This window comes from Strix uralensis, chromosome 1, assembly GCF_047716275.1.
Source record: "Strix uralensis isolate ZFMK-TIS-50842 chromosome 1, bStrUra1, whole genome shotgun sequence".
NCBI classification, from domain to species: Eukaryota; Metazoa; Chordata; class Aves; order Strigiformes; family Strigidae; genus Strix; species Strix uralensis.
Genome location: NC_133972.1, coordinates 4784095 through 4806477, shown reverse-complemented (window position 1 = coordinate 4806477; position 22383 = coordinate 4784095). Strand labels below are relative to the sequence as shown.

Here is a 22383-nt window from a genome sequence, read left to right as displayed (position 1 = left end):
CAGAACAAACCGTAATTGAAACAAAAAGCTGGGACAAGTATTGCGTTTCTAAATCCTGCAAGATATGCTCAGCCCTGAAGTGGTCAGGCAGTTGGACTGCATGATTGTCGTAGGTCCTTTCCAATGGAACTATTCTATTCTATTCTATTCTATTCTATTCTATTCTATTCTATTCTATTCTATTCTATTTTCGATTTCGATTCTAATTCCCTCTCTGCAAAATAAGCAAAGAATTAAAAATGGCTTAAATAACCAGAAAGAATGTGAAAGACTCACGTGACAAGTTTAGAGGAAAATAGCAATAAAAACTCCACTGGAGTTAAAATAAAGGAACTTCCTTCTAAAAACATTCAGGCAGGATAGGGAACTGCTTTTTCATTCTTTTGACCTGGGTATTCGTAGGGCGCAGATAACCAGGGGAAGTTAACGTTCCTGTAACAACCCGGTGTGTACTACCAGTACAGACAAACTCGCAGGTTGATAAACTACCGCTATGGAAATACAATCAAAATTTCCATCTCTGTCGACTTTCAGTTCTGATTTGGAAAGAAATATTGGCCAAGCCTTATTCCTGGAAGTCATAACCAACACCCTAAAAGCAGGTATTACAACCTTGCTTTTTTTTTTTTCCCCTGGAATAACAGTAGCAGAATTTAAAACACTTTACCCAAGGCACCTGTGCACGTTGTCCCGGAGTTTGAATTTTGCAGCTTCTGAATGGTTTCAGCTTTTCATCTCCAGATACAAAGGCTGGAGTTTCGGCGCTGCCTGTGAGTGCGGCGGGGCACGTCAGAGAGAACCTGTGTGGGAAGAGATTTCTCTGAATTGCAAATCAGCTCTGCTGAACAAACAGCCTTCTATCAGCTGCCACCGTGGAGCCAGCTCTGCTCTCTAACAGCAGAAACTGCACAATAATCACAGAAATGGGCAAGTATGGAAAAATACCACCTCCTCCCCATGGGATGCGTTTTACTTGGGTGCTTCTTCTCCCCACTGCTCTGTGCCCACAGCCAACACATCGGCTCTGTCTTCCTCTCCCACACAGGAGCAGGGCTGCCAATTTTCCTGGCTCATCGGACTGAAGAGGCTTTTACTAGAACAAGTTTTGGCTTCAAAGTTGCCAGGTTGGGTGTCCACACACCAAAATATAAAGGTTATTCATAGTATTCAAAGTAACTGCACCTCCAGTAAGGCTGGGCACTCAAAAACACTCTCATTTCCCATGTGAAAACACTGAATCCTGAGGTCCATCTAGTGACTGCTCCCCGAAGGCAGAGCTGGTGGCAGCCCTGCTATTAGGGGACCCAAGGAAGGGGCTGGGTGGGGTGCAGATGGGAAGAAGAGGGTGCAGCCATTAAACGCCATCCCCCATGGCACCAGGAACGGAGCTCGGCACTGTGGGGATGCTCAAGTCTCCTGCCACTGGCACCCGGTCATGGTCCTGCTGTGACAGGGATAAAGAGCAGCCGTGCAGCGGGGGCTACAGCTCAGACAGAGCTGGTGATAAAGTGTAAGCAGAGAACACGGCCCATTTCCCAGAACAGAGGAAATGGGAGGGTGACTGGATCCTTTCCACTGCCTCTGTGTGATCAGTGGATGCTGCAAAACCGTCCCCACACTGAGAGAGCTCTGCAACCCACATAAACTTTACCTGAAAAATAACTGCAAAACCTGATGAAGGAGGAGGAGGAGGCGGCAGAGTTCTGTGTTCATGTAGAGAGCGGCTGAGGGAACGGGGATGTTCAGCCTAGAGAAAAGGAGGCTGCAGGGACACCTTATGGCTCTCTACAACTCCCTGAAAGGAGGGTGCAGAGAGGGGGGGGGTCAGTTTCTTCTCCCAAGTAACAAGGGATAAGACAAGACGAAACGGCCCCAAGTAGCACCAGGGGTGGTTTAGATTGGATATTGGGAAAAATTTCTTCACCAAAAGGTTATCAAGAACTGGAGCAGGCCGCCCAGGGAAGCAGTGGAGTCACCGTCCCGGGAGGTATTTAAAAGACATGTAGACGTGACACTTAGGGACATGGTTTAGTGGTGGACTTGGCAGTGGCAGTTAAGACTTGGACTCAAACATCTTAAGGGTCTTTTCTAATCTAAATGATTTTGTGATTCTATGATTACAGGTGCAGGGCCCCCGTCAATAGGGATTTTTAAGGTGCAAGTGTCACTGTGGCGTGACAGGCACTGGTGGTGGGGCAGGGTGAGCCCCTACACCTCCCTGGCCTTGCTGGGGTGCCACCGCATGCAGGGGTTGTGCCTGGGAGCTGTGCCCACCTTCCTGAGCGCTGGCTGTTTAGCCTCCAGGCTGAACCCCCCCAGTTCCCTCAGCCGCTCCCCATCAGACCTGTGCTCCAGACCCTGCACCAGCTCCGTTGCCCTTCTCTGGACACGCTCGAGTCATTCAATGGCCTTTTTGGAGTGAGGGGCCCAAAACTGAACCCACTCATCGAGGGGCGGCCTCACCAGTGCCGAGCACAGGGGTGAGATCCCTTCCCTGTCCCTGCTGGCCACGCTAGTGCTGATACAAGCCAGGATGCCACTGGCCTTCTTGGCCACATGGGCACGCTGCCAGCTCATATTCAGCTGACTGTGGACCAACCTCTCCAGGTCCTTTTCCGCCAGGCAGCTTTCCAGCGCTCTTCCCCAAGCCTGTAGCATTGCGTGGGGATGTTGTGACCCAAGTGTTGTGTCCAGAGAAGGGCAATGGAGCTGGTGCAGGGTCTGGAGCACAGGTCTGATGGGGAGCGGCTGAGGGAACTGGGGGGGTTGAGTCTGGAGAAGAGGAGGCTGAGGGGAGACCTCATGGCCCTCTCCAAGTCCCTGAAAGGAGGGTGCAGAGAGGGGGGATGAGTCTCTTGAGCCAAGGAACCAGCGCCAGGCCAAGAGGGAATGGCCTCAAGCTGCGCCAGGGCAGGGTCAGACTGGCTCTTAGGAAGTATTTCTTTGCAGAAGGGGTTGTTGGGCCTTGGAATGGGCTGCCCAGGGCAGGGGGGGAGTCCCCATCCCTGGAGGGGTTGAAGAGTCGGGTTGACCCAGCGCTGAGGGATCTGGTGGAGTTGGGAACGGTCAGGGGGAGGTTCATGGTTGGGCTGGAGGAGCTTCAAGGGCTTTTCCAACCCAGAGGATTCTGGGATCCTGCAAAGAGCAGGGCCCGGCGCTGACCCTTGCTGACCCTCACCCCCCTGCCCTCAGCCCTCGCTCCAGCCTGGCCAGGTCTCTCTGTGGAGCCTCCCCACCCTCCCGCAGACCCACGCTCCCACCCAGCTGCATGTCTCTGCGCGCTGACTGAGGGCATTCACCATAAGGATCAATCCGCAGCCATTCCCACAGCCCGGCAGGGCCGGTACCGACGGACCGGCCCTCAGCGCTGAGGTACGGGCGGGCGGGGGCGGAAGCCGCCTCACACCAGCCACGCCCCGACGGACCAATGACGGCGCCGCTGCCGATCACGTGATGGGGGGGGGGGTGTGTCGGTGCACAAAATGGCGGCGCCGACGTCCCCGCGCTCGTCCTGCGGCGCGCGGCCCGGCCCCGCCCATCGGGGAAGGGGCGCCCGCTCACGTGGGCACATGCCGTGTTTCCGGGAGGGGCGGGGCGACGGCCGGAAGCGCGGGGAGGTGCCGGCGGGAGAGGATGGCCGCGCGGGGAGCGCGCGGTGGCTTCTGGGTGCTACGTCACGCGGCCTACTTCCGGTGCGGGGCCGGCGGGCGCCCCGGAAGTACTGCCCTGAGGGTCCGGGGGGGGGGAGACGGCCCCCGCGGCGGGGCCTCCCCCGGGTGCCATGGCAGGGCAGACGCAGGTAGGAGCCTTCCCTGCCACAGGGGCCTTCGGGGCCCGGCCCCCTGCCCCCTTCTGCCTCTCTGGGGCAGCTGCTGCTGCTCCCCCTCAGCAGCCGCCATCATGGCTCTCTCTGGCTCCCTCCCCCCCGCCATTTCTGCCCCCAGCCCTTCCACGATATTGTCCCCTGCAGCCCTCTGCGCTGCACCCCCCGGAGATGTTCCTCCCTCCAGCCACCCCTCTCGTCCCTCTCTTTGACAGCCACGTGGCGCCCTCAGGGCGTTGGTGGGACGTGTGGAGTCACTGTGGGCAGCCCAGAAAATACCCCCGAGCTCCAGGCACATCTCACCAAGATGTCATTCCCTGAAGAGCCGTGATTCCCCCCCAGGGTGCACGGCCTCCTGGGGAGGCACTGTCCATCAGCGCTCTAAATTCCTAGGGGTGGAAATAGGACCTGGAAAATAAAAAGTATATGAAACCCTTCTCCCCTGTGGGCCTTCGCATGTGATGGAGGGTGCAATCCTTGTGTGGCAGGAACCGGTGACCTTCGAGGACATCGCTGTCTATCTGAGCCGCGCAGAGTGGGACGCCATTGCGGTGGAACAGAAGGGCCTGTACTGCAGCGTCATGCTGGACAACTACAAGCTCTTGACATCCCTAGGTAAACCTGCAATTTTAATGCCTGGGCTTGGATGTTGGCCCAAGGGGGGCACGGCTGGGGCGGGGGAGCTTCCGTCGTATTTGACTCTGTCAGAACCGTGCTGCTTCCAGCGCTTAGCAGGGCTGACCAGCGTGTTTTGAACTCTGGCTACAGGGCTGGGATAACTGCTCCGAGCACCTGCAGTCCTGGGGGAGTTTAGTGCTGGAAAAACGCAGGATTGGGGGCTCTTTGAGCTGATGGCTGCCTCTGAAAATGTAACCACAGGTGAGCGGCCTGCCCCGAGGTTAGGCAGGGGCCTGGCCATGGGCCAATGATGCTGTCCCCTCCCCTGGGTAGTCCGGCTGCAGTGGGGCAGGACTAGCAGCCCATACCTGACGAGGTGCAGGGGAGCAGACCTGTCAGATGACAGCAGAGTTCCCTGAACCAGCAAGGTCGCCTCAGAGGACTTGCCCACTGCCACCAGGACAGGATGGAGATCTCTGATTACCTGCATGAAGGGTCTGAGCCAGGCACCTGGGAGGAAATCCCACGCCCAGGAGCTGCTCCTAGGCTGAGCAGCAGATAATCCCTCACTGGGAGAGCCTGCCAGCAGAGTTGGGAGTTGGTTCTGCCCTTGTCTTTGTGAATAAATTAATCTCTGGCAGCAGCTCCAATGTCTCCTTTGTTTTTTTCCATGTTTTGGTGTCATTTCTGCTTGGGGTCTTCTGGTCACGGAGAAGTACAGCTTGGGGTGTCACAGAGAAGACCTTTATTTTCTCATGTTAACAATTTATTCCTACAGTTTGTATGTGAGTAACACACTCTGCTCCACCCCCCAGGTTACCCAGGCCCCAAACCTGACATTTTATACAGGCTGGAGCGTGGGGAAGAGCCATGGGTCTGCACACCGCAGAGCCCAGTGAGGTGGGATGGATCCGCCAGCCCTTCTCCAGGTGAGGAGGAACAATCTAACCCCTGTAGGACCAGTTACCTCGACGGGGAGTGGTAGCACGTTCCAAAGGCCAGCCCAAGCTCCTTCTCTGTAGCTGTGACCGTATGTGTCTGGGGTTCCCACTTGCCCTCCTGTCCAAATCCCTCCCCTCCTCACTGCCTGTTTTGGGGCATCTCCCCCATTTCCCTCTGGCCCTACAGCCCTTCCCGCACAGAGCAGCAGCAATGTCAAAGGGAATCTGGAGGCTGCTGCTCATCCCCCTCAACCCACGCAGAATCCTACCCCCATTCAGTCACCTGCAAGCAGGGTTGTGACTTTCTGGCTGCTGGGCAGCAGACAGGGCTTCCTCCTCCAGCCCCACGGCTTCCCCTGCCAGGAAGGTGACGTCCACCTGGTTTCCCTGCAGGACACGAGGGGGATGTGAGCTGGCAGGAGCAGCCTCTCTCAGGCTGGTGGCCTGGTGACGGCAGGTCCTGTGTGCTGGAGGAGAGGACGCAGACGCCCTGCCAAGGTGAGTCCTGGTCCCCCCCCTTCCTCACCGCCAGGCTCTGGAGCAAGGGCCCGAGGTGGGCTCCAGCCCCATCCCTGTCCCCAGCGTTGCGCCGTCATCACTGTCAGGGCTTCTCCCACCCCTGTGCAAGGCAGCATCTGCAGGCAGAGGTTGGGGTCCCCCTGAACTGGGGAGAATGGATTTTTCTTACTGTCAGCACCTCCCCAGTTCCTTCAGCACGGTCCCTCTCTCCCTGTCCCATCACAGCACCCCAGTTAGGAAGAAGGCAAACTCTTTCCAACCCTCTCTCAGCAGGAGGGCGGTGCATGCACTGGCGTCTCCGGTCTAGAAGACTGCTGAACAAGTTCAAGTGTCTCGGGGGTAGGAGCGAGATGCTGGCAGAGGCGGTCGGCAGAGGAATGGGGCCACTGGAAAGCCGAGACCAGGCACAAACGGTCTTCAGGCCCGGGAAGGGAGGAGAAGTAGAGAATAAACAAGGGATCATGACAAACGTAACCCCACTTCATCCAGTGATGGGACAGCAGAACAAAGAGACAGATCCTCAGGAGCATCTGCATGGTGACCCTAGGAAGAAGTTTCAAATGACTGCCCAAAAAAGTCGACACACTTTGGGAGAAGTGACATTTCTCCAGGGAAATAGGAAAGTGTTTGTCAGGGATCTGAATGAGATCATTTTGGAAGAGCACTGTTACTGCACGATGGGTGAGATGCAACTCTTGCGTTACACCCAATGTCTGTGTCCTCTGACAGAACACAACTACTACAAGAACCAGGAGGTTGTCTTGGCACTTAAGGATCATGAATACTGTCAGATGCCAGGGTTACGTTATCAGGACAGAGTTAGTAAAATTGTTCGTCTTGCTCGTAAGGCTCGGACCACATTTCACAGGCTGGCAAAGCGAAAATCCCTAATAGGACGAATCATCAGGAAAGCCAAGCGAATTATGTGGCGTTTCCAGTCTTGCATCAGCAAGCGGTTGGAGTTTCCTCAGGGTTCCTCTAGCACCAGCTGTCTTTCTGAACCCACCATCCCTCCTGCTAAGGCAGAAGATGGCCCCACAAAGGGAAGGTGTGGGGCGTTTTGTGCTCCTGCAGAGCAGGAGGCTGTGCCCCCCCAGCCTCAGACCAAGGGTGTGTCCCAAGGAGTGACATTAGCAGCACTTCACACCCCTGTGGCGTGTGTTGAACCCACAGCTGTACCCCCACCCTCAAATGCAGCAGCAGAGGTGAAGATGGAAGCGACGCACCTTGAGGTGTCCTTATGCCACAACGTGCAGAGGGCACAGCTGACCTGGAGCCCTCACACTGAGCGAAATGTTGAACTTCTTAATTCTAATCATGTTTCACTGCATGATGCGTATAAAATGGTGATGTGGACTGTCGACCAAATGTTGGACTCCGTATGCCAGAACTTGGAGCATGGTGGCTACTCTCGGTGTAAGGATGCTTGGCCCATCGTCGTTCAGATAGACAGCTGATCATCAGCAGAAGGTTGGCCGTGACTCTTCCGTCTGTCGAGGTGAACAGTCAGGACCTTCTTCCCTGCACCAAAACCCACTGAAGAGAGAAGAAATGCTGTGAAAGGTGTGTGGAGGCAGATTAGTGTGTATAAAACTCAGCACGTGGTGCCTCCTGGGGAAACTGGGATTGTCTGGGAGGCTTCAGGGAAAATGCCAAGGGAAAGGGAAGGATCAGTGTGGAAAAAAGGAGGAAGCACAGGAAAACAGAGTGAAGGGGGACTGGCAGGCAGCCGCCTGTGAGCAGGCAGCTGGTCGGTGCGTTTTCTGGCAGGGCTGTGCTCGACCACTGCGGTCTTTCCTGTCTTCTCATTAAACTGCTTTAAATTATTGTCCATGTTGTCACACCCTCTGGTCATCCGTGTGTGGGCTGCGCTCGCAAACAAAGGAGCAGCCGCTCAGCGGGCCCAGGCAGGGAGGAATCCCCCAGGGTCTTCAAGGCACCGGACTCGGCTGCCCTTAGTGCTTTGTTCTGCCTGATGCAGGCAGCGTGCCCAGCTTTCTGGGTTTTCCCACTATTAATTTGAGCAGAGTGGATGGAGAAATTTTTAGGGTACAATATGAAAGGGGGACCTTGTTTTTGTGATGAGACTTTGCAGCTATCACTTATCAAAGGAGGTGGGGACGTACCATGCAGAACCCTGCAGCGTTCTCTTTCTAAAAATACTGAAAAAAAAGCACTGTTCAGCAGATCCCTGTAACGGGGACGTTGTTAGAGCTGTCAATAGGACGTGGGTCTGTGGCTAGAGGTGAAGCTCCCTGAATTCAACCACAGGAGGTGCCAGGAGGAATTGGTGGGTGTGTGGGATGCCAGTGGGGGAAGCAGCTGCAGGAAACGCAGTGAGGGGGGCTGGGCTTCGCTGGTGTTCAGAGGGGAGCTGAATCCCCCAGGTAAGGAAAGCAGGGACTGGGACCTCCTGGAGAGAAGAGTCTTGCAGGACCAACACTGGCCAGGGAACCACAACACTCATTCCAGACAAGGCTGAGGTGCTTCTGGTAGTGAAATGGGGAGTAAAAATAGGAAATTGAAATAAAATATAGAAGATAGACATTTAGTAAATAAAACTTAGGAATTGGAGATCTAGTAGTTAAAGGATGACCCAGTTAGAATGGGGTAGCAAGATAGGAAGATAGCCCTGGAAACTGTTTGAAAGCAGCCCTGTGGTTTAGACTAAGCCCAGGAGGCTGCAGAGACTGCGCAGGAAACAGAGGTGAAAAGCTCAACAGTGAGGAAGAGGAGATACTTCATCTCTGAGACCTGCGCCCACGACCACCAGGAGACACTGCGCAGGCGTAACTAGGAGGAGACCAGGGCGGAGCATATGGAAATGACTTCTTAGAACTCATTATAATAAAACCCGCCTTTTCATGGAAAGATTATGTACAGGCATTTTTGAAACTATCATGAATATGTAACACTTCGTTGTGTAAAGCCAAGACAAATTACCACGGTGGGTGCGCACGCTTGTGGCGGGGAGATCCCCCGTGTGCCTCAGCGCTGAATAAACACACCATAACCCTACAGGTTGTGCAGTCGTGATCCCGCAGGCCAGTACTGTCAGAAAAGCCAAATCTGGGTATAAGTGTAGCAAAACTGGGATTAATTTGTAATATTTTGTATCAGCACTAGCGTGGCCAGCAGGGACAGGGAAGGGATCTCACCCCTGTGCTCGGCACTGGTGAGGCCGCCCCTCGATGAGTGGGTTCAGTTTTGGGCCCTTCACTCCAAAAAGGCCATTGAATGACTCGAGCGTGTCCAGAGAAGGGCAACGGAGCTGGTGCAGGGTCTGGAGCACAGGTCTGATGGGGAGCGGCTGAGGGAACTGGGGGGGTTTAGTCTGGAGAAGAGGAGGCTGAGGGGAGACCTCCTGGCCCTCTGCAACTCCCTGAAAGGAGGGTGCAGAGAGGGGGGATGAGTCTCTTGAGCCAAGGAACCAGCGCCAGGCCAAGAGGGAATGGCCTCAAGCTGCGCCAGGGCAGGGTCAGACTGGCTCTTAGGAAGGATTTCTTTGCAGAAGGGGCTGTTGGGCGTTGGAATGGGCTGCCCAGGGCAGGGGGGGAGTCCCCATCCCTGGAGGGGTGGAAGGACACGCAGGTGTGGCGCTGAGGGACAGGGTTTAGTGCTGGGGTAACGGTTGGGCTCGGTGACCTCAAGGGCCTTTGCCAACCCAGATGAAATGAAAAATGACGCTGTTCCACGCGCCGCCTCCTGCCGCCCCTGGCACCGCAGCGACGCTCGCCGCGTACAGGGGCGCGGGAGGGGACGAGGCGGGTGTGGGGCTGCCGGAGTCCCTGAGGGCGGGCCGAGGTCCGGGACAGGGCGGTGCCCCCCGGGGGCCGCGCTTGGCGCTCTCGGCCCTGCGCCCCCCCGCCCCGCTCCCGTCCCATCGCGGCCTGGCCGGCGGGCGGCCCCGCCCCTGCCCAATGGCAGAGCGCCCTCGAGGTCACGTGCTGCGCGGCGCCAATGGCGGGGGCCGCCGCGGGCAGGCCGGGGCCCCGCGGCCCGAGCGCGGCTGCCACAAAATGGCGCGCCTCCCCCCGCGAGAGCAGCCAATGGCGGGGCCGGCCGGCGTCACGTGGTGCGGGAGCGCAGGGCGCGGTGCGGCAGCGGCGCCACTTCCGGGTCAGGGCAGCGGGAGCGGCCTCTCGCGGGGGGCGGGGCGCGGTCCTGCCGGAAGTGCGTCACCGGATGTTTACTCGTGGGAGCGCGCCCCTGCCCCCGCGGTTGCCGTGGTAACGCGGGACGCGGCCCCCCCGCAGTGCTCCTCCCCTGATGCGGTGTGCTTCAGTCCGCCAGAGCTGCGGGTACCGCCCCTGTGGAGCGGTGACAAACCCGTAACAGATGTGAAATGCACCTCTCGAGAGCCCTGACCTTGTGAGCGTACGGAAACCAGTAACGCTATTTTCATTTTTGTGTGCAATTGTAGCACTGAGGGGTCTGGGGGAGTTGGGAACGGTCGGTGTGAGGTTCATGGCTGGGCTGGAGGAGCTTCAAGGGCTTTTCCAGCCTCGATGATTCTGGGATTCTGTAACTTCATTCATATTCTTTTCCAAGCCCACCCCCTGTAGTCTTACCCGTTTGTAAAATATCTCCAAACCTGTAACCCCTGGCCTAGTGGAGATCAGACAGGCCTTGGACAGTCCGGCAAACTCCCTGAGTGCATCCGTGATAACAGGGACCCAAAAATGCCAGACCAGCGCCTGAGGAGACGCCAGTGTCGAGTTAAGCGACTGGAAGTTTAAACCAACCCCCTCGGAACAACCAGGAGCTGAAGGAGGATGAGCTCACGCCGTAACTGTGTACAGACACGGGGAGCCCAAAGTCCAACCAGCAGACAGCGCGAGGAGGACAATCTAAACCCCCAGGAGAGGGGGAAGACCCTCACTCTATTTTTAATACTCCTCAAGACTATGTAAATTAATTCCATTAGCATAAGACGACCTTTTCTGGGAAATCTGATGAATATGTATGTTCTTTTGTGAATATTAGTCAGAGCGTTTTGTTAGTAGTTGGAGCACTCATGGTGGCGTGATCCCCAGTGCTGCCCGGTGCTGCACTAAAGGATAGCTGCTTAGCACTTATGTTGGCTTCTGTCTAGTTAACCTCTTTGTTCCAAATAGGCTTTGATCTCCAAACCCTAGAAAATAGGCAGAACGTCCTGGGCCATAAAGAGAACGTCTGGGCTTTGCTGAGGATGAGTTATTGGACAGCCTGGCAAAGGGACTATTCGCTTACTTGGCAATGAAACGAACTTCTGAGTGTCCTTAAAGTGAACTGCCTTCATCATAATCCTAAACCAGGTATGTTCATTGTAATACCAAAACCCACAGGTCAAAGAGACCCTGCCCAGGTTAAGACCCTTCCCCTGCGCAAGGGTAATAATTATTATGTAAGCCATGTTATAATTGTATGTTAATCCCTAAGCAATTGTATCTAATAGGCGTGTCTGGAAAAAGACTAACCTCTGGTTTTTGTGTATAGAAGCAAGAAAACCTGCTGTTGGTGCTTGATTTGTGGAAAAGTCCACTGAGCACCCAGGCCTGAATAAATACAGCATCTCTCCTGAGTGTGTTAAGACGGGTTTAGTGCACGCCAGGCACAAATCCGCTTCTCAGATAACACCCGCAGGGCTCTCCCGGCCCCCCGGCTGCCCCCACCTCGCTCCTTCCCGGCCATGCACAGCCTGGGCTGCCCCACAGACCCCGCAGCTGCTGGGTCGGTGCCAGCCCCAGGCCCCACCACGCAGCGCCGGGGCCGGTGGGGATCAGCAGCGGAGCGGGACTGCGGCAGGTGATGCCCCGCTGGGGTGCGAGGCCATCGCCATTGCTGGCACCCCGCTCGCCCTCTTATGTGTGAGCCCAACCCAGCCTGTCCCCGGCCTATTCACTGCCTGTCTCTGCCTGTCCTGCCTGGAGCAGCGGGTCCCACCGAGCTCAGCTCCCCCGCGGCTCTGGGACTCCACCGGTGCCTCTTTGGTGGGAGCTGGTGTCCCTCAAGGTCTCTCTGAGTCGCGCGAGGGGATCGTTGTCGCAGAGGCAGCTGTACCAGAGTGTCATGGAGGATGATGGGGGACAATGACAAGCTCTTGACACCGCTGGGTAACGGGCAGATTCAAGTCCCAGGTGCGGGACAGCCATGGTGGGGGCTCCCTTGCTGTTTGAATCTGTCGGGACCAAGCTGCCTCCAGCTCGTACAGGGTGACTGGTGTGTTACAAATGGCTTTGGGGTTGGGATAACTGCGCCCAGCACCCCGGGGGAGTTTTGTGCTGGGAAAACACAGGATTTGGGTCTCTCTGAGCCAATGACCACCTCTGAAAATGTGACTGAGGTCAGGCAGGGAGCTGGCAGGGAGTCCTGGCCTGGCCCTCCTGGACATCGGGCAGTGACGCTGCTCTCCTGTGCAAGAGGTAGTTGTGTCCTGGGGTTTGGGGTTTTTTTCCTCCACCTTAACTAGAAACAAAAGCAGTTGAATGTTTAATGGTGCCGGGAAAGCTGCTAATACTGAAACGGGAAGAAACGGCAGAAGCGCTAGCGGAAACCCGGCTGTTCTCTGTGCGCACAACGGATGGGGGGTGCAGGCAGAGATCCGCAGAGGTGTCAGCCTGACCTGCTCATGCCTCACCAACCCCTTTTATCGTCTTTATTCTCTCTTCCTTCTGTTTTCCCGTCCTTCTTCCACTTGTTCCTTTGGGACACATTGCGTGCAATGGAACCACTTGGCATCTTGACTTCTCCTGTTGTTGCCAAACTTAAATCTCAAATCACGTCACACTCCCACAATTATGAGGTTGAGTGCAAAGATATTAGTTCAAAAATGAAGAGCATTCTTCGTTTCTTTTATGTGCTGTTTGGTTTTGAACCTTCGTGGTGCACTTCACTCATGTTTTTAGACTTTTTACCATGATTGTAAAGACTAATTTTTTTAGTAAATGTCCTGGTTTCGGCTGGGGTAGAGCTACTTTTCCTCGTAGTAGCACAAATCGTGCTGTGTTTGGGATTCAGTGAGGGATCTGGTATGAGAAGGATGTTGAGAACACACTGATTTTTCAGTTGTTGCTGAGAAATCAACTCCCCGTGCTGTGCCTGTGTGCAGGGGCACAAGGAGCTGGGAGGGGGCAGAGCCAGAGCACCAGACCCAAACGGGCCACTGGAATATTCCAGGTCAGACAGCGTCGTGCTCAGTGCATGGAGGAGGGTTGGCCGGGAAGCTCGCTCTGGCTTCTGGGGTTGCGGTTTGGGGATTTTCTCTGGGATCACTGGCCTTGAACAGGCTGGGCATGAGTCAGTGGATGGTGAGCAATCACCTTGTCTATTACTAGTATCATTGTTATTTCAATTTTTATTTCATTTCAATCATTAAATAGTTTTTATCTCAGCCTGCGAGTCTCCTTACCTTTACACCCCAGTTCTCTGGGGTGGGGGGAGGCTGAGCGAGCGGCTGTGTGGCGTTTGGCCACCGGCTGGGTTTAAACCGTGACAGTAGAGCAGGGGGTTGGGCTCGATGATCCTTATGGGTCCCTTCCAACTTGAGATACGCTGTGGTTCTACTATTCCCTGCCCCTGGGCCTTCCCCTAAACATCCCACGGTAAATCTCCCGCCACCTCAGAATGGTCTTGTAGCCAGTCACCCCCATTGGTGCCATCTCGGTGGGGTCCCCCTTTGGTAGCCCAGGGAGTCACTGAGTTGGGGTGCTCCCTTCGCACTGCCGAGGTGGCGGGGTTCCTCCACCTGTCTTTGTTCCTCTGCCCCTTCGTGTTTGTGGAGGTTAGCCTTTAATCACACAATCTCACAGTAAATATTTCTGGAAATTGGGAAATCTAGGTGATGAGGAGTACCGGGCCAGGAAGGCCTGGCTACAATCACCCAGCTGCAGCTGTAAACCTCTGTGAGACCCAAAACTCAAAGTAATAAATTTGAATGAGGTCAGGGGAGATGTGTGCAGGGTCCAGCCCTCTGGGGGTAGGCACAAGTGACGTGGGATGATGTCCCATATCAAGAGATGCTCTCCTAGAGTTTGAGAAGTGGGGAGATGACATCCCTTACAGATGTCAGCGCTCTGTGTATTTATCTGAATAAACAATTATAGACATCAACTACAAAGAACCGAGAATAAGTCTGGAAATAACTTCCTTTGCCTGAGTCAGTGCTTTAACGTCTCCCAGGTTTTGATTAAAATGGCACATAAGCAATAAAATCTCCTTTCCTGAGGCAGCTGAACACGCTGCAGCCTCCTTTTAATCTAAAAGGTAGTTGATGCTCCTGATAATCATGAAATCTACGGTTTCTAACTACAGATAATCTTAGATCTAATGCAGCGAGACCTCCAGGCTCAGGGGGTTTTCTAACTTATTTTCCCGGTTCTGCAGCGTCGTGCACTGAGGCCGGTGCTCGTGTTTCCCAGCTGGTCTCTCGGCAGCCCTCTATGCCAGCTTCTCTTCTCTGGATTTCTTTGTTTTCTTTACTAAAGGTCTCATGTCTCCCATGTGTGGTTCCTCCTTCATTCAATTCTCTTTTCCACGATGCTGGGTGAGTTGTTCTCTCAGTTTATCCTCTCTTTAATTCCCCTTGCTGGTACTTTTTGTTCTGCCTGTAGCATTCCCATCCCAGCACCAGCAAGCGCAGAGCAGTTTTTTGGGGAGCTCGAGGCTGCACCGAGACCTGGGTTGTTGGATGGATTGCAGGTGGGATGAAGAGGTGGATAGAGGAAGAGGAAGGTGCCCCAAGACACCAGTTTTGGGGATATGTTTCCTCCAACCCAACCTTTGGGATCGCAGAGGGGGATCTGCCACATCCCTTGTCCAGAAGGGACGGTGCTGCCCATCCCTCCATCCCCACCGAGCTCCCTCGTGCTCCCTGGTGTTCTGCAGCAACAGCTCGTGCTGATCGACCGCGGTGGGCAGCCGGACACCGGGCTGGGTGCCCCAGAGCAGCCTCCGCTGCTGACATCAGGGGCCAAGGTCCAGGCAGGAGAGCCTGCGGCAGCACCAGGACAGCCTGAGCAGGGTGGCCGTGCCCCCACACAGCGCCATGAGGCTGTGGCTGCTCTGCAGCTTGGCTGCTGCCGTGGCCCTCGTGGCTGTGGCCACGGCCGACCGCGGCGACTCGAAGAAGGTCGCACGGGGGAGAGAGGTTGGTCATGTGCGGAGAGGGGTTAAAGCTGGGGAATAACGGGGCCAGAAGCGGGGAGAGCACCATGGGGAGGGGGAAACGGCACGGCTCTGGCAACGCGGGAAGTAAATGTTGTCCCCAGGGGACACCAGCTGCTCTGTCACCAGCACCCTGCACCAAGCCCCCAGGACGGCTGCAGGCCAAATCCCGGGAGAGCAGCTTTTCCCTCCCTATTCCCTGTGCCGCTCCGGCTGCCAGTGGGGCTGAGGAGGGGCTCGGCGTACTGAGGTCCGGCCAAGCCCTTCACCCCCGAGGACCGACGGGGTGAGGCGGCTGTGCTCTGTGGGCATCCCGGGGGCCGTGTGCTCTGCCAGGGCCCCTCTTGCAGCTGCGGCTCTTGCACAATCAGCAAATATTTCATCAGGGGGGTGGCGAGGGGCTGAGCGGGGGGAGGAGGGAGGCGGCGGCGACCGCCGGTGGTCTGGGCACTGCACAGGGGGACGGGGGCTGCAGGGTGGGATGGTGGCTTGACTGCGCCGACGGAAAGCAGGGGAAGGAGGGTGGGAGCACACTGTTCAGCCCAGAACATGGCCAGGGACTGGGTGCCTGAGCAGGGACGGACCAGGAGGAGCTGGGGAAGGCCTGGGCACTGCTGGAGACAGCAGCAGTCCTGTCCCCATCCCGGCCTGCCAGCAAAGGGAGCTTGCTGGCCATTTCCCCCTCAGCCTCTGCTCCCCAGGGTGCTCCCTGCCCGCACCTTCCTGCCTGCACCTCCCTGCCCAGACTTGGGGGTGCTTATGCAGGTACCAAAGTGACCCTGGGCAGCAGCAGGCTCTGGCAGAGCCAGTAACGACCCTTCCCTCTGCAGGGGACGAGCAGCGGGGGCCGGCGCCGGCCCCACAGACCCTGCTCGGGGTGCTTCTCTGTGCTGAGTGAGGTGAGCGGGTAGCGCCAGGCCAAGGCGGCCGCCGTGGGGGCCTGGGGAAGCGGCGTGTGGGGAAAGGAGGAAACGTGGTGCCGCTGACTCCTCGGTGTCACCCCGACGGTGTCCGACGGCCCCGTGGTGACACTGGCCGCTCCCACACCAGCGTCTCTTCCTGCAGGAGTCGCGGTCCATGTCCTGGCATGGCGGTGAGGATGACGAGGTTCAGCCGGGCAGGCGGGTGCGTACGGAGCCAGCGACGGAGGGTGAAAGGTCCGGAGGTGCCATAACACACCAGGCAGTGCCGGGGGGGGGGTCATCCCACCCAGCCCTGCCCGCAGGCAGCCCCTGGCCATGTCCCCCTCCCCAGGCCAGGCTGGCCCCAGGCCTCCCCATCACCCGGGGCTTGGAGTGACGCTGTGCTCGCTCCCACAGGAGAGAGCCAGGAGGGAGCCCAAGGAACTGGCACAGCCCGCGAGACGCCCCGGCAGCGTCCCACTGCCGCAACAGGTAATGGCGGAGCCCCGGCGGGATCCCCAGCCCTGTCTGCTGGCAGCAGCGAGACCCAGGGACGGGGACCCTGACGATCACGGGGACCCCCCAGCAGACCCCGCTGTGTCTTGCAGGAGGTGCTGAGCGCCCGGACGGCGCGGCGAGGAGCGGTGCCAGCAGCCGGGCACAGCCCCATGCCAGGAGAGAGCCGCGGTCCCGGCCGCCCTCAGGATATGCCATGGGGCCCAGCTGCCCCCTCCCAGCCCTGAGGCAGCCAAGGGGGGGCCTGCACACCACCCCCCCATGGCATAAATGAGCCTGTGCCCATGCAAGCTCAGCCCCACTGCCCCCCTCCACGCACCCCCAAACTGCTTCTCAGGGTAGCTGCCCCCCCACTTTGCCAAGCCACCAAATAAAGCCAGCGAGGCAGAGGATGTGGTGCGTTTGGGTGGGGGGACACAGTGGGTGACCCTCTGACAAGGCCACCCTGGTGCTGGGGATGCTGCTCCCTCGACGGCCCAGCCCACCCTGCACCCCTCTCCTCCCAGGGGATCCCCTCGTCAGTGCAGCCAGGACCCAGCCTGAGCTCGTGCCCCACCAGCACCAGCACACAAGGCTGCAAATGCACAGCACCCCAGGGAGAGGGGATGAGGGGGACATGCAGGGGCAGGGGAGCACTGTCCGTGTGTCCTGGCCGTGTGTCCCTCGGATCAGCAGGTTGAACCTGCAACAGGAAAGGCCCCCCGCTGGGGCAGAGACCCTGGGCACTGGGCACTGGGCTGGGCCCCAGCAGCTGGGCAGGAGCGTCCTGGCTGGGGCAGCTGGTGACAGCGGCTCCTGACATCCCGTAAGAGCAGCCAAGGGGCTGTTGACTCTGACTGATCCCGTCCCTGTCCCCGTCCCTGTCCCCACCATGGGCCAGGGAGCTCCCGCCGGCAGCTGTGGGGTGCAGTGTGGTGGTGCTGGCGGCAGGGGGGACCACCATCAGCCCAGGGGAACACATGGGAAAGGCCACCGTGTCACTTGTCAGCGAGGGCTCGGTGCTGACGTGCCAGGCAGTGCCACAGGCCCCAGGGTGGGGACAGGGATGGGGACAGGGATGGAGGCAGTGGCTCCGCGGCTCCACGGCTTCCCAGTCCTCCCCAGGGTCACCGGCCACCTGAGCCAGCGAGGAGATGGCGGCAGCATCACCATCACTGTTTTACTGGAGAGCATGGGCTGGGGGGAGGCGGGGGGGGGCTGAGCTCCACAGCCACGAGCAGGGGGTGCAGGAGGCATCACCCCAGGAAGGCTGGGCTCTGCCAGGCTGGGCTCTGCAGAGCAGCCCGCAGCGGCGCTGGCCCCGTTGTCCTTCAACAAGCGTTTGTGACCCGATGGGCAAAAGCCAATGTCACTGAGACATCGCCGAGGGATCACAGAGGGATCAGGTTTATTCCATAGCTGCGCAAAGGTGGGTGCTGGGGGTTAATTCCACAACGCTGGCACACCGCACAGAAGAGCTTCAAGTATTGATACACTCCAAACCTCATGATTGCGTATTTACTATAATGATTATTGGTTAGTTACTTATCTCTTCTATCCCTCATTGGTCAGTAACTTGTTCGCTTTGGTTTAAAGTTACGGTGGGTTTTTAATCTTCTGCACATGCTCAAGGGGTGAAGGTCTTATTGGGGCGGGGGCCTTCAAAGCAGTGGGTGTGATTTTTCCTATTATAATGAGGATAGTTCTTCCAAAGGACCCTCTAATCTCTGATTAAACTGATTTATGTTAAACAATTTTAACAAGCTTCCATGTTCCAGGATGTTTCTCTTCTTCAAGGACGGTAATTCCTGATTAGAAGTTCCTTACTAATTATTGTTGATGGTTTGAAGAACGGACTGACCTAGCTGATGCGTCCAATCTGTCCTTGTATTTCATGAGAAACACTTGTATGGACAATAATACATCCCACGTGTCCTTGGGTGTGATGAGAAACATTTGTGCGGCCTGCAGTGTGTGATGAGAAGGTCATGTGGCCTACAATTCCCCACTTTGAGACTACCTAGAGAACTTAAATTCATCTAGATAAGTCTCATCCTCGTTCACCCATACGTGAACAGCAGGTCCATGTACGATGGATGAGTACATAAAGACGTACAAACACAATTATAATCGTAACTGAAATTCCTAAGAGTTTCTTTATCCATAGACTCAAATCAGGGAACCGGGAAGTCATCCACTAGCACGTTTCTTTGCATCCATAACAAGTGTCGTCTTTTTGTATTTCATGAAGCACTTGAGTCTGTTTCCAAATTTCATTTAAATCAGTGGAAATCCTTCCTCTCTGATCTACATGTACACGGCAGCTCGTATCTAAAACTGTCCATGCTCGTCCTTGAGAGGTCAACATCATATCAAGAGCCGTTCTATTTTGTAAAGCGATTTTAGTTAATTCTGACACTTCTTCTTGCAGGGCCTTTATAGCATCGTAAGTCTCTGGGTTTGTGTGGCGGGGTTTTTGGTAGCAGGGGAGGGGACGACACGGGTGGCCCCTGTGAGAAGTTTCTTGAAGCTCCCCCGGCTCTGAGACAGACCCGCCTCTGGCCAAGGCTCGGCCATTGGTGATGGTGGCCACGGCCCTGTGATAATGTGTTTAAGAAGGGGAATCTGAGAGGGGGTTGGGACTTTGAGGAGGAGTTATGAGAAAGACACCTATGTGAACACCGAGGTCAGTGGAAGGAAGGAGGAGAAGGGGGGGACCTGTGCCGGAGCAGAGACCCTCCCTGTATCCCGTGGTGAGACGGCAGGGCTGCCCCCGCCGCCCATGGAGGGCACTGGAGGAGCAGAGATTCACCTGCGGCCTGTGGAGGGGCCCCAGGACTCTGTGGGAAGAAGAAGTCTTTTTAGACTGGATATTAGGAGGTATTTCTGTCCAGAAGGGGTTGTTGGGCGTTGGAATGGGCTGCCCAGGGCAGGGGGGGAGTCCCCATCCCTGGAGGGGTTGAAGAGTCGGGTTGACCCAGCGCTGAGGGATCTGGTGGGGTTGGGAACGGTCAGGGTGAGGTTCATGGTTGGGCTGGAGGAGCTTCAAGGGCTTTTCCAACCTGGATGATTCTGTGATTCTGCGAGGTCCCTACTGTTGTCATTCAGCACTGGGGGGAGCAACACGTGGAGGTGACCCACACCAGAGCATCTTGAGAAGAATGCATCCATGGGGAGGACTCGCGGCGGAGAGTTTGTGGAGGACTGTCTGCTGTGAGAGGGAGCCCCGTGGAGCAGGGGAAGAGCGCAGAGGGGTGCTTACCCCCGCTTTTGCGGGAAGAAGCGGCGGGACTGACCGCACCCCCCATCCCCTGTCCCTGTGCCGCTGGGGGAGGACGTGGGTATATGGGGAACAAAACTGAGCCCAGGAAGAAGGGAGGGGTGGGGGAAGGTGTTTTTAAGATATGGTAACACTTCTCACTGCCCCATTCTCTCTGTTAAGTGTTGTTGTCGTTAGTGTTTTGAATTAAAGTGACGTCCTTTATCTTCCCCTAATGGGTGAGTGACCCCTTCATGTCCTTATCTCCATTCCTGAGCCTTTTGGTTCGTTTTCCTCCTTCCCAAGGAGTTTCAGAACTCCATGTTGAACCCCATACAAAATTAATCGCTGATTATCTAACAATTTACATTTTTTTCCTTATTTTGTGATTATTCCACAACATGAAAAACAAATCAACATGCGGTACTTCACCCCACTTATCCATCCTTCTACAGAACAACATCATTTGCAAAATACTGTTACAGTTCAAGGACCCATATCCCTTTCGTCATACATCGGCCACCGCTGTCCACAGGATTTGAGTAATTCTTCTTTTGTTGGAGATCCCCACCAAATTTATTCCAATGTCTAAGGATGCATCCTAAAGGGGTACAAGGGGGTGTCTCAGCGGAGGAAGCTGAACCCATACTGAAATTATTTCCTAGGAAAAACTTTTTTAACCACGGTTTTCCTCCAGCGCTGCGAAGGGAAAAATGAATCAAACGAATTAACAAAGCTGGGGAAGGGCCTGGAGAATAAATCCTGTGAGGAGCGATTGAGGGAGCTGGGACTGTTCAGTGTGAGGAGGAGAAGGCTGAGGGGAGACCTCATCACTCTCTACAGCTCCCTGAAAGGACGTTGTAGAGAGGTTGGTGCTGGTCTCTTCTCACAGGTCATTAGTGACAGAACAAGAGGGAACGGCTTTAAACTGCAACAGGGGAGGTTCAGACTGGACATGAGGAAAAAATGTTTCCCAGAAAGAGTGGTCAGAGAGTGGAATAGGCTGCCCAGGGAGGGGGTGGAGTCCCCATCCCTGGGTGTGTTTAAGAGTTGTTTAGATGAGCTGTGGGGAGATGTGGGGTAGGGGAGATCTTTGTAGTGTAGGGCTGAGGGTTGGACTCGATGATCCCGAGGGGCTTTTCCAACCTGAATGATTCTGTGATTCTGTAAAAGGCTCAGGAGTGGAGATAAGGACAGAAAGGGGTGTCTCACCCATTAGCAGTCAGAGGCAAAAGACAGACTCGTTAGGGGAAGAAAAAGAACATCAATTTAATTCAAACACTAACAAAACCAACACTTAACAGAGTGGATAGTGAGAAGTGTTACAATATCTTAAAACCGCTTTCCCCCCACACCTCCCTTCTTCCCAGGCTCAGTGTTGTTCCCAGTATCTCTACCTCCTCCACCCCTTGACAGTGCAGGGGGCAGGGGATGGGGTTACAGCAGTCCGATGCTCCTTTCTCCTCAGGGGGAGGTCCCCTCGCGTTCCCCTGCTCTGCCGTGGTGCCCCTCTCATGGAGACATTCCTCCATGACCTTTCTTGGGTGTGACTCCTTCCCATGGGATGCACTTTCCCCCCTCCCACACTGCCCCCGGCCCAGTGACAGCCCCCTGGTACCTTTCTCTCGGTTGCCATCCCCACGGGGCTGCAGGGGGGCACCACCAGAGCCGTCACCCCTGGGAAGTGGCCTAACACCCCGTCAGTGGGGGCGGCCCCCCGAAACCTCCCTGCCCGGCAGTGCTGCCCGTCCCTGGGTGCTGGCGCAGCGTGTCCCCAGTGCCAGGGGACGAGGGGCCACTGTGCCCGCCAGGTTGGGGCGATGCCGGGGCCCGGTCACCGCTCTGCTCTGCACCGTGGGGCCCACGGGAGGGGGGACGTGCGGCCATGCCGTGCCACACCTCTGAGTGAGCATCTCCCAGCAGAGACTGGGGACGGCCGGGGTCTCCCCGCTGCCTTTCCACAGGGGTGCGGGAGCCGCTCACGGCAGGGCCAGGGGGGTGGACCCCCTCACCACCAGCTCCTCCAGGCACTTCTCCAGGCTGCAGAGCGGGGAGGGCTCCAGCGGTGCCTCCAGTTTAACTGTAAAAGCAAATTCCAGTCCCCGGCCCCCCAGCAGCTGGGACCAGGGGTCAGGGGGACTCCCAGATCCCCGGTACCAGACACCCGCACCCCCTCACCCCCGCGCCAGGGTCCCCGCCGCCGTGGCTCACCCACTGCACGCACCATCCCCAGCTCCACCGCGAGGCTCCGGCAGCCCCTCGGTCCCCACAGCAGCCAGGGTCTGCTGGGGTCTCATCCTGTGGGCCGGCAGGCCAGCCCCGGGGAGACCCCCCCCTCTGTCCCCCCCCTGTGCTGGCGTTAGCAGAAAGCCCTGCTCGGGGCTGGGTGCTCCCAGGGTGCCGGTGCCAGACCCCTGCCCGGCCCTTACCAGGCACAGCCGGGGGGTGCAGCCCCCACCATGTCACGGCTCAGCGCTTGGCTCCCCTGGACCCCACACACCCGCAGGACTCACCCAGGTCCCCGATGGCGCTGCTGGGGCTGGTGGGGTCCCCTCTATCACCTGCTGGTGCAGGTCCTACTGCCATTCCTCCAGCAGCTCCCATTCCCCCACCAAGAACCGGGCCACCACGTCTTCGAGCGTCACCGGTGCCTGCAGGGACACAAGCGGGGGGTCCCTGCCC

General features: G+C 56.8%; 1 protein-coding gene and 1 long non-coding RNA gene across 6 annotated transcripts; both read left to right on the top strand.

Moving 5' to 3' along the window:
• Positions 1 to 3617: 3617 nt before the first annotated feature.
• On the top strand, positions 3618 to 7732 carry LOC141946680 (uncharacterized). Of its 5 annotated transcripts, none has more exons than XM_074877175.1 (5): positions 3618 to 3799; positions 4312 to 4438; positions 5257 to 5370; positions 5776 to 5880; positions 6172 to 7732. In XM_074877175.1, exons 1-5 carry the CDS (start codon positions 3782 to 3784, stop codon positions 7356 to 7358), a joined length of 1551 nt encoding a protein of 516 aa, XP_074733276.1. In that variant the 5' UTR covers positions 3618 to 3781; the 3' UTR covers positions 7359 to 7732. The 5 variants fall into 5 exon arrangements, with proteins under 5 accessions (XP_074733276.1, XP_074733104.1, XP_074733197.1 ...); XM_074877003.1 differs by having other exon boundaries at positions 4039 to 4438; XM_074877246.1 differs by lacking the exon at positions 3618 to 3799 and adding an exon at positions 4592 to 4702 and having other exon boundaries at positions 4304 to 4438.
• Positions 7733 to 10036: 2304 nt separating this feature from the next.
• Positions 10037 to 11463, top strand: LOC141946643 (uncharacterized). The gene is made up of 2 exons (XR_012629900.1): positions 10037 to 10278; positions 11019 to 11463. It is a non-coding gene; the product is annotated as an uncharacterized LOC141946643 (long non-coding RNA).
• The last annotated feature ends 10920 nt before the right edge of the window (positions 11464 to 22383 follow it).